The 12450-nt window shown below is 34.0% G+C and overlaps 1 protein-coding gene across 1 annotated transcript; it reads left to right on the top strand.

Annotated features, from left to right (window-relative positions):
• The first annotated feature begins 9019 nt into the window (after positions 1-9019).
• On the top strand, positions 9020-11273 carry LOC145002164 (Chaperone DnaJ-domain superfamily protein). Its single transcript, XM_078961462.1, has 5 exons — positions 9020-9493; positions 9973-10047; positions 10202-10341; positions 10698-10835; positions 10908-11273. The coding sequence occupies exons 1-5, from the start codon at positions 9190-9192 to the stop codon at positions 11121-11123; spliced, it is 873 nt and encodes a 290-aa protein (XP_078817588.1). The 5' UTR covers positions 9020-9189; the 3' UTR covers positions 11124-11273.
• The last annotated feature ends 1177 nt before the right edge of the window (positions 11274-12450 follow it).

Genomic DNA, 12450 nt, shown 5'->3' with positions numbered 1-12450 from the left:
TATACCATGTAATGGAATTTATGAAACTGTTATGATTGTTGATAACTTAGGAAATGATGTTTTGTACTTGGTTTCTTCCAATAGTATGGATAAAGCATCCTTATGGCATTGTCGTCTTGGACATGTTAACAAGAAACGCATAGCCCAACTCCAAAGGGATGGAGTGTTGGAGTCATTCGACCTTAGGGAAGATGACACATGCGAGTCTTGTTTACTTGGAAAGATGACTAAGTCACCCTTCGCTGGTACATGCGAAAGGGGTGAAGGTCTATTGGACCTCATACATACCGATGTGTGTGGACCGTTTAGATCTACCACGAAGGATGGTAACCGATTCTACGTGACTTTCACCGATGACTATAGTAGATATGGGTATATCTACTTAATCAAGCAAAAGTCAGAAACTTTTGAAAAGTTCAAAGAGTTTAAGAATGAAGTGGAGAATCAATTGGGCAGGAAGATCAAGATGCTTTGATCCGATCGAGGAGGAGAGTACCTAAGTCTTGAATTCCACGATTATCTCAAGGAGTGTGGAATAGTTTCACAATTGACGCCACCTAGGACACCACAATTGAATGGTGTGGCAGAAAGGCGTAATCGAACCTTGTTGGACATGGTTCGCTCTATGATGAGTCGTGCTTCGCTATCTATCTCTTTTTGGGGTATGCCTTAGAGACTGCCACCCATATCCTTAACCGAGTCTCTACTAAGAAGGTTGCCAAAACACCTCACGAGATGTGGACGGGGAAAGCTCCTTCGTTGACACATATCAAGGTTTGGGGTTGCGAGGCTTTCGTAAGACGAGATACTCACGACAAGCTCGAACCTCGTAGTGAGCGATTTATTTTCATCGGCTACCCGCAGAAATCCTTTGGATATCTCTTCTATAGACCGAAGGACAATGTTGTCTTTGTTGCGAGGAGAGGAGTTTTCCGAGAGCGAGAACTCATAGACCAAGGAGACAGTGGGAGGCAAATCGATCTTGATGAAGGAACCGCAACCACTGGCACTCAACCCGAGGAGGAAACTCCGGTTGAACAAATTGACATATCATTACCTCTTAGACGTTCCAAGAGAGTTAGGCTTCAACCCCAGTTATATGGTTTTCATATTACCACCGAAGGGGACACGTATATTAGTGATAGTACACTAATAAACCTTGATGAGCCTAATAGCTATAAGGAAGCCATGGCAAGCCCGGAGTCTGCGAAATGGAAAGAGGCAATGGATAACGAGATCCAATCCATGTATGATAACCAAGTTTGGAATTTGGTTGATAATGTGCCTGGACGTAAGACCGTTGGGTGCAAATGGATCTTCAAGAAGAAGACCGATGTGGATGGAAAAGTACACACGTTTAAAGCGTGACTAGTTGCGAAGGGGTTTACTCAAACTCCCGGAGTTGACTATGAAGAGACCTTCTCACCAGTTGCAAAGATAAAATCTATTAGAGTGATGCTAGCTATTGCCGCATTTCATGATTATGAGATTTGGCAAATGGATGTCAAGACCGCTTTCCTTAACGGGAAGTTGGCTGAGGATATTTACATGGCTCAGCCAGAAGGGTTTGTGGATCCGAAGCATCCGAATAGAGTGTGTAAGCTTGAGAAGTCCATTTATGGACTAAAGCAAGCATCTCGCAGATAGAATCTTTGCTTGAATGAGAAAGTCAAAGAGTTTGGATTTGTACGAAGCGAAGATGAGTCGTGTGTATATGTCAAAGTCAGTGGGAGTGTAGTAAGCTTTCTCGTTTTATATATCGATGACATATTACTCATAGGAAACGACGTCCCGACTCCGCAGGAGGTTAAGTCCTGGCTCGGGAAGTGCTTCGCTATGAAGGACCTCGGAGAGGCTTCCTATATTTTGGGAATAAGGATAGTAAGAGAGATAAGTAAGAGACTAATAGGACTTAGTCAGAACACTTACTTAGAGAAGGTACTAAAACGTTTTAGTATGGAAAACTCGAAAAACGGAGAATTACCGATACAAAGCAATGCCAAGTTGAGTAAGACTCAAAGTCCGAGTACCGAAGCCGAGATAGATGAAATGAGCCGAGTACCATACGCTTCCGCAGTTAGCTCAATCATGTATGCTATGACTTGTACTCACCCTGATGTAGCCTTTACTTTGAGCATGGTTAGTAGATATCAAGGGAATCCAGGCAGAGCCCATTGGGTTGCGGTGAAGAATATCCTTAAGTACCTTCGGAGGACGAAGGAATGGTTATTAGTCCTTGGAGGGAGTGATGACTTGAAGGTGCGAGGGTATAGTGACACCAGTTTTCAGACCGACAGGGACAACTACCGTTCGCAGTCGGGCTGGGTCTTTACCCTGAATGGAGGAGCAGTAACTTGGAAGAGTTCCAAGCAGGAAACAGTAGCTGATTCAACGTGCGAATCAGAGTACATCGCAGCGAGCGAAGCGTCGAAGGAGGCAATATGGCTAAAGAACCTCATTGGAGATCTTGGAGTTGTACCTGCCATAAAGGAGCCCATGGAGATTTTCTGTGATAATGAGGGAGCGGTTGCCTTGACCAAGGAACCGAGAGATCATGGTAGATCACGACATATCGATAGAAAATATCACTTTATTAGACATCGTGTAGAAGAAGGACAACTCGTAGTGAAGAGAATATCATCGGAAGATAACCCAGCAGATCCGCTTACGATGGGACTGAGTAGGGTTAAGCATTTGCAGCATGCTAGGAGTATTGGACTGAAGGATGATATTAGTATAGATTACATAGTATTAGAAACGTGTAATAGATAAATGTAATTAACATTTGATGATTAAATAAAGGAGTTTTATTTATAAGTAATGTTACTGTCTTATGTTAATTGTTTAACTATTGTTTCACTTTGCATGTTTTGACTTCCAGAATAATTGAGTTTATTAAGAATAATCGAATTGTTCAAATAGTCCACAATCGTTCATATGTCGGAAGTAGATATGAATGAAGATTGTCATGAATAGGTGTGTAGAGTGTCTAAATGGTGTTATACATAGCAAAAGATTGTTGCAACGTTCATGAGTGCTTATGAACTAGGTTTGAGCATTGGAACAAACCCGCGCTTGTTGGAATCACCTTATGGAATGTGATAATAAATGGATGATCGCGAGACGATAATATCATATAGTCTTAAAACCTAGATATATGGTTTGTTATTTATTAATTGATTGTACATTGATAATGCGAAAACGCATCAGTAACTCGGTGTTATAAAACGCATTGTTGTGTATAGTTGATTAATGAGTAAGTAAATGCATATAAGTCGAAGTTTATCTGTAACTTTTATCTAAGAAGGTAAAAGCGATATCTCGATCGCTCGATGATTTGATTTGACTTATGTGTCGGGCCCGGTCAGAACTCAAATTGATGTGTTCGATTAAGTTCTATGTCAAATAAATCGGAGATCGAGAAACCAAATGCTAAACTAACTATTCCATAGTATTGTCAGCATGATATCTAACAGAGGACTGTACGATCCCTTATCTAAAGGACAAGATTGATTAGATCAGAGTTTGACAACGTCTTTGAGAGCTACGATTGCAAATTGGAATGTACCTGCACATATAGTTACTAGACTTATCCAAGTGGGAGACTGTTTGAATAGTGTCTAAGCCTGCAACTATATTAGGCAAGTATTTGACCCGATTGTGCATGGTCCTTTTGGGTTGCCTTCACCTAGCAACTTGATAGGATGATTTATTAAGAGAGAGTAAATATTATTAGTATATTATGAGAATAATATAAAGAATAATATATTAATAGAAGTCATAGAATTAATTGGAATTAATTTGGTGACTTAAGGATATTAATTATATAAGAGGGTATAAATTGTCAATTGTTTGATAGTTACACTTTAGACTGTAAATCCTTATTGGATAGAGTGTGGACGAATTCTAGGGCTTGGGATAGCCTCAAATTCGTCCAAGGGTTATCAAAGTAAGGATTAGGATCACTTAAAGTCTAAGTTATCTAATTAGGGTTTAAGCTGTAACCCTTAAGGGGTCTACAAGTATAAATAGACCCTATGGGATAGAGAATTCAGTAACCATCAAAAGTAAAGATACTCTGGCCGAATTCCTTCCCTCTCCTCTCTCTCAAATCATCCTCCTTGCTAGTTGGTGTTTGTAAGCCATTAGAGGAGTGATAATTGTGACTCTAGAAGCTCCAAGACAACAAGATCAACAAGGAATCCAAAGGTATGATTCTAGATCTGTTTCAATATTGTTATTACACCTAAATAGTCATTAGAAGTCTTGGATTCAAAGCATGTTTGATTAGAAAGCCTAGATCCAACCATTAGGGTTTTGCATGCGCACATAGGAAAGTTCTTATGGCTAAAACCCATCATCTACGTGGTTCACGATTCAGAAAACCAAAAAAATATTTGAAAGTAATGGTTTCTCGGTTGTTTAAGGTGGAGGATAAGGGTGATGGAGGTGATATTTTTTGAAGGAAGATGGTTACTGTTTTTAACGGGTGTTTTTTTTTTTTTTTTGGTGTAGCTAAGGATTCAATAGAGTAATGGATGGCAGCTAGAGGTGGCAAATGGCGGTTCGGTGATGTGAGCAAATAGAGGTGGTGGATGATCGAGGTTTACAGTGGAAAAAATATTAAAACCGAGAACATGTAGGTAATGACAAGGACGTGGAGGTTCTCGATCAGTGGTGAGTTTTCGAAGGAAGGGTGTTGCCAGTTGTTACAAGGTGGCGGATGGTGGTGTCTTGTGGCTAAAAGGTGGATTGGTGATGGTTCGAGTATAAGGAGGTAGCAACAGTAGGATTAGTTGGTGGGTTTTTTTGGTTAAGGTGATGATGAACAGGAGTTGTAAAGAACAAACAAGAATGTGTGATCCAGCGAAACACATGAGGCTCGTCATCGTCACTCTCATTCATCTTCTACAAACACAGGAGGCTCGTCGAATAAGGATAAGCGACGACAGAAGTAGCTCTGGTGGTTTCTTACATTTTAGGTGGAATGTGGCTATGACAATGAAGTTTAAGACTTTCAGATCCAACAACGTTATAGAGTCGGCTGGATGGAGGTGATGTGGGTGGTCCGGCGAAAAAAAGAGTCTTCGGTGACTAGCGTGGTCCGATAAGTGGTGGTGGTCTAGCAAGAAGTGGAGGTCTTGCATCAGTGAAGAGGGAGAGAGAGAGAGAGAGAGAGAGAGAGAGATTTTTGTTTTTTGTAATAAAAAAACTAAAAAAGGAAAAATACAAATGGCAAATATGTCTTAAAAAAAGTCTTGAAAATTTTGGACTAAACTCACAACAAAATTAAACATTTTGGACCACCCTTGCGAGTCCAAACTTGTTTGGACCAAACTTGCTAGTTTTGACATACCACATAGACTATTCTTGCAATTTTGTCAAAAGCTTTCCATAAAACCCAAAAAAGATTAAATACTAAACTTCGTATTCTAAGGGTGTATCTGAGATTGCTTTTAAATCTCCTTGTTGGTTTTTAGAAGCATTAAATTCTTGACTTTTAAAAAAACTAGCGGAAAAATCTGGCCTTCGCCCCGGGCCGTTTTTTGTGTTTTTTTTATGAAAAAACATAAAAGCTTTGACTATAAAGATCAAAAGTATCAAAATGGCTAAAATGTTTTGTAGCCAAAATTTGAATATTAAAAGGTTCCTAAAAAATATAAAAATTTAATTCCAATGATCAAAAGTATCAAAATGGCTAAAGAATTAAAAGGGTTGAAATTAGCAAGTTTTTAAAAATGGGCCAAAGTCGTCAATTTCTTAAAGTTTTGTGGTAAAAGATTCCTAAAAATTGAAATTTTTTTGATCCAAATGACAAAAAGTATCAAAATAGGTAAAAAAAAATGGTTAAAGTTGACAAAAAAAAAAAAGCAAGTTTACTATAAGGGGTTGGAAATGACAAGTTTTTAGAAAAGAAACCAAAATTGTCAATTCCTTAAAGTTTTGTAGCCAAACTTTAAATATTAAAATGTTTCTAAACAAATAACCATAAATGTCAAAATAGATAAAAAAGAGGGACCAATTATGTCAAACCCTTAGAAACTTTACTGTACCTGTACCTAAGAGCAATTCCAACAATTTCACTAAAAATATCAATAAATAGGTGTATTTTTAACACAAAAAACTCTTTTTTACTCCACCCACACACTAAAAACATATTTTCATATTACAATATAATATAGAATAGAATAATTATTAAAGTTGTAAAAGTTATTAAACTAACCAAAATAATATTTAACAATTCAAAAAGTTGTTTTTGTGTGATAAACAGTGTTACACCAAATATAGAAGCCACTATTCAATCCTACTGTTTTTATGTTGAGTTTAGTGATCCATTGGAACACATTTTGATCCCAAAACATTATTTTTGTGTATCCATTGGGGTTAGTCTAGGGGAACATAAAATTAATATATATATATATATATATATATATATATATATATATATATATATATATATATATATATATATATATATATATATATATATATTATTTTTTATCTAAAAAAATTAGTGTTTACAAACCACTTTTTTAATTAATTAATTTTTTTGAGAAACTAATTAATTAGCAAAAAGTTATATCTTAACGGTATTAGATGTTGTCCTCCTTAAAATTATGGGTTAAAATTAGGGGTGTTCAAAAATATCCGTATCCGAAAATCCCGATTCGAAATTCTGAAATTCCAAACTAAAGTTATCCGAAATACGGATATCCGTTTTTTCTGATTCGGATACGGATGTTGATTTTATAAATTTTTTGATATTTCGGATATCCGATATCCGAAAAATAACTTTTTTTTATTAATATCTAACAAGAATTTATTATAAAAAAATTGGATTATAAAGACTTTGTTAGTTACTTAGGTGCTGTTTGTTTTTCTATAAAACCTCTTCAAACCACTTATTGCTGCGCGACGCAGCACACGCGCAGCACTTTCCCTCTCGCAGCAGTTTGTTTTTTGGAAGGCTTCAGACTACAAAACCTCTGCGCGTGTGCTGCGTGGCGCAGCACTTGACTTGCCTCTTCTAACCTCTTCATCTTTCATTTTTTCTAAGTGTTTTTTTAAGGATTTTTGTATAACTTTTTTTTTTTTTTTTAAACTTTGATTTTCTTTAATTTTTATTTACGGATGTGATACAATTTATTTTTATAATTTCCATGATTTTTTTAATTTTTTTTACCGTTTTATTAATAATATTTTCAATTTCAGTTACATCTTTTTCAATTTATTTACGAACTTTGTAGACAACGTTTGCAATACTTTCTTAATTTTTTTATTATTTTCTTTTACATTTTCTTAAGTTTTTTTTTTTTTTTTTTTTAAAAATTTATATTTTTGTTTTTTTACATGTTCTTGTTATTATTATTTCAATGTTTTAATACTGGAATTATTAAATTTCAGTGTTGAGAAATATTTTCAGTTTATAAAATTAGTTTATTTAAATTTTAGTTTACTGCAGCAGTTTGCAAATGTTAAAAAACAAACATGCTTCTTATTATAAGCTGCAGCCGTTTGTTCACCTCTTCTGCTACAGAGGATTGCACAGGTGGTCTGCAGACTTAATGAATTTTCGCTTTGAGAAAACAAACAACACCTTAGGTTAGTGCCCTACATGTTTTTTTGTTACGTTTATGTATATATTTAGTGTATGAATATGTATTTTATTTGATTGAATGTGAAATACGTTTACTTAACAAATGAATGTTGGTTTATTAGAATTATTGGAATCATTAGTTGTCGTTTAAAAAATAAAACAAACAATATTAGTTGATGCATTTTAACCTTTAAATGAGAGTCGGCATTTGAATGTTTTTTTTAACTTTTATGGCTTCCTCACTGTGAAGCCTTTTACATACTAAATGGATCTTGATTTAAACTATTATAGATCTTAATATTTAATAGGCTCTCTCGAGTGATGTCATCGAAACTGCACTTTCTTCCCCGTCACATAAGCGTCACATTATTTTTTACCATACAAGTGTGGTTTCTTGTCACACCAAAGGAGTGGTGCCACATTTTTATTTTCTTTTTATTTTTTGTTTTTTTAGCTATTTTAATTAAAATTTCTTTTATTTATTTATTTATTTTAGCTATTTTTAATTAAAATTTCAGAAGATGAAGAAGATGATATTTTTGAAAGAGATTGGTGATTTGTTTTTAAAACGATTGAGAGTGAAGAGGTTGTATTGTGATTAAAAACAAATATATATATATATATATATATATATATATATATATATATATATATATATATATATATATATATATATATATATATATATGAAAAAAAGGCAAAAAAAAAAAAAAAAAAAAAAAAAAAAAAAAAAAAGCGAAAAAGCATTCAACGGTCAAATATTAAATCAACCAATCACAGATCACGATACTCTACAGCCGCAGTGCGGCCAAAACCGTACAAGACCACAGTCTGAAGGCGGTGTACGCGGTCCAATTGGCACAAACCGCAGTCTCAGGTCGCGGCCACATCCTCCGGCCTTACCGGAATTTATTTGGTTTACTAAACAAAGGAAACAAAAGTTTTGAAGCGTAAATGCACCAGCATGCGAGAGTTTGTTGCATTTGGTTGTTTAAAAATCTAAATTTCCAATTGTTAATTTAGTTTATTCCATTATTATTTAGTTTAACTATTAATTGGGTTTTAGAAATTATAAGTTTTTTAAACAATAAAAAAATGATTTTTTTTTTCAAATATAGATTCGGATACCAAAAATCCACTCTCTGAATTTTCAGATATCAGGTTTTGAACATGCTTACATAAAAAAATGATTTTTTTTCGAATATAGATTCGGATACCAAAAATCCACTCTCTGAATTTTCGCATATCAGGTTTTGAACATTCCTACTCGCCTAGTTAAAATCTCATTGTAGACATAAATATATTTAAGAAGTGGTTTACAAGAATATATAATAAATAATAATAATAATAATAAGTCTTTTTGAAAAAAAAAAAAAAAAACATTTTTTAATAAAAAATAACGTGGCTCCTAAAACATTACATTCCTACTGAAAAATTGTAAGATTTCGGTTTTCCTTTTCATTTCCTTCACGCATCTTCAATCTTTAGAAGAAAACCCCAAATCAGAATCCCAAATTTTGATGATTCTTTCGTAATTGATTTCTTGAAATTAGAACTAGGGTTGCTGAAAATCGAAAGAAAGTTTAAACTCAATGAGCAATTTGAGGGGAATTTGTAGGCCTCATCATGCGGTATACTCATCGATAACATGTTGTTACAGTAGAGCTCGGTGTCGACCTCGATCGATTGTTAGGGTTTCAAATTCGATACGAAACCCTAATAATTCCTCGAACCCTCGTTTGTCTTCTTCCCGTTCAACAGTTTTCTCTCCCGGAATTGATTCATCAGATGTTCGTAAAATTGAACCGTTGTGGGGTGGATTCACTAATCATCAGCGGAGGACGCTAGTTAGGGCAGCTAATTGGACTAACGAGAAATCTCCATACGATACTCTCGGTATATATTTTCATTTTCAATGTTTCTTTTACTCTGTAAATTAAAAAAAAAATGTTCATGTAATAGATCTTTTACAGTTACGCTTTTTGTGTTAGTCTAAAAGATTATTAGAAGTGAATTGTTATAAAACACCAAAAACTTTATTAAACATGAAGAGTTAGGATTGAATAATCAGAAAATCATAATCATCATCAATTTTTGCCAAACACTCGAAACTGAAGTCACAGTAATCAGATTAAACAAACATCCAAACACAATCTTTTCGATTTTCACTAGTTTTAAGTGATGCATTAACGACGACCATGCATAATAAATCGGTTTTGCTTTCTTTGTTGAGTTATGAACATTCAAGTGACATAAGAATGTACTTTTCTCTCTTGTTATGTTCAAATCTGCACAAATGAATAACACGATGATGATATAAGGGTATATTAGTAAATTTGCCCCATATCTAATGTGTTAAAAATGTAATGACACAGAGCTGGAGGGCGATGCTGATGATGATGAAATAAAGTTGGCATACAGACGTTTAGCAAAGTTCTATCATCCCGATGGTTTGTCCTTGTTTACTTTCCTTGTAGTTTCTAAAATGGTAATAGGGTACTTTTTTTCTTGGCTTATGGATATAAATGCCTATTTCTTTTTTTCTTAAATAAATTAAATTCCGTAACTACCCTTGAAGTAGTCTATCTGATTTTGTGTTTGTAGTTTATGATGGCAGAGGGTCTCTTGAGGAAGGAGAAACTGCTGAAGCTCGATTCATCAAGATTCAAGCAGCCTATGAGTTGCTAATAGATAGTGATCAAAGAAGAAAATATGATATGGAAAACCGTGTCAATCCAATGAAGGTAACCATCAATGATTTTATCAGATTGTACTGCAAAATCAAATTGTACTGCATTTGACCTGCATTGGACTGACTGATAATGATGTCATTTACACAAAAGTTGTAGTTTTTTGTCTCATCCAAAAAGGTAGGACATTTGACTTGCATTGGACTGACTGATAATGATATCATTTACACAAAAGTTGTAGTTTTTTGTCTCATCCAAAAAGGTAGGACAGGGACGGTGACAACGACAACGACAACGATAGGAACTTGCTTTGAATATTTTGTTTGTTTGTGCAAAAGACGTAAATACCCTTGTAAAGTTGTGATTTGGGTTTTTTAGATTTCGATCATTCATACTTGCTGACGTGGCAGGCATCTCAAGCATGGATGGAGTGGCTGATGAAAAAGCGGAAGGCTTTTGATCAACGTGGTGACATGGCAATTGTTGCTTGGGCAGAACAACAACAACAAGAGTTAAATATCCGTGTACGCCGCCTCTCGCGTTCAAAGGTATTGAATTTTAATAATCATATTTAATAAATTAATTATTTAAAAATACATTAATGATGTATGAAATTATAGATTGATCCTGATGAGGAAAGAAGAATTCTTGCGAAAGAGAAGAAGGCATCAATGGAGAATTTCAATAATACTTTGAAAAGGCATACACTTGTGTTGAGGAAGAGGGATTTGATGAGAAAGAAGGCAGATGAAGAGAAGAAAAAACTCATCATAAGTAAACTTTTAGCAGCCGAGGGTCTTGAGCTCGCGTCAGATGAAGATGATGCGTCATCGTAGGGGTATTTTCGGTATTTGATAAAAATTACTTATAGGGTGTATATTGATTAATAGCATAAATTGTTGTATTGTATATATATGGCTTACAAGATACAATACAAGGATAATGTATCTTTTTCATGTTTATTCAACTTTGTCTCCGTGAATTTATGCTGCATTTGTTACATGGAACAATATTGAACGACATGGTATGGAAGCTTTTTAGGGTTCTTTATGATAAGAAGCATCAAAAGGTTAAAAAAATCGACATGAATGAGACAACTTAAATGTGCTTGAACTCTCTGGTTTTGTAAATAATGATAATATTGCACTGAGTTAAGTAATTTGTAGGTTAAATTGGGATTTTGATTCAAAATGTGTTGAAAGAGAGGTTGTAACGGATTAAAGAAAATTCAATGATAGCTATGAATGTGAGTGGTTCATATGTATTCACCTTACATGAAAAAGGGCATTTGACCATAATGTTGTAAAAGCATATATATATATATATATATATATATATATATATATATATATATATATATATATATATATATATATATATATATATATATATATATATATATATATATTCCTCTTATTGTACACTTAAATAACTACACAAGGATTCCTCATTATATATATATATATATATATATATATATATATATATATATATATATATATATATATATATATATATATATATATATATATATAATGAGGAATCCTTGTGTAGTTATTTAAGTGTACAATAAGAGGAAGAATTTAGATATCCAAGTCTCCAATAAAGGTGAGTAACATGGGTACATTCGCATGACATGTACATATAGTGCAAATTAGGAAAGTCAATTGTATATGGTTTCTTAAGTAGAAATGTTGTATACAAAAGAATTTGTTGAGTAGAGCCTATATGGCTATATTATATGGTTTCTAGATATATCATATGGTTTCTTGAGTAGGGTCATGTAGAAAAGGTTTTGTGCAGATTATATATCAATTTATTTCTTGAGTAGGTCCATACATACATTGTTCTTAAGTAAAAACGTACTAGACAAGATCTTAGGTCGTGTCTTGAGAGGAGTCTAGTGCGAGTTACACTATGATATTGAGCAAATCATGTGCTGCATTACATTGAGATTTCATGCAAAAATAACTTTATAACTTCAATCCTATTTCTCTTCCATCTTGGTGTTGCATATTCAACTCCTATTACAGTTGCGACTGTTGTTTTCTAAATCTACCTAATTGATCAAGGAAGCTTTTCTAATGGTATGCCTCTATGAATTTTTTGTACTTTCAACTTCATGATTATATTCCAAGCTGAACACAACATCTTTATGCATCC

Source organism: Lactuca saligna, chromosome 6 (genome assembly GCF_052625555.1).
Source record: "Lactuca saligna cultivar CGN05327 chromosome 6, ASM5262555v1, whole genome shotgun sequence".
In the NCBI taxonomy this organism is placed as follows: Eukaryota; Viridiplantae; Streptophyta; class Magnoliopsida; order Asterales; family Asteraceae; genus Lactuca; species Lactuca saligna.
Note: the sequence above shows the minus strand (reverse complement) of the source record. Positions and strands in the feature narration are given on the sequence as shown.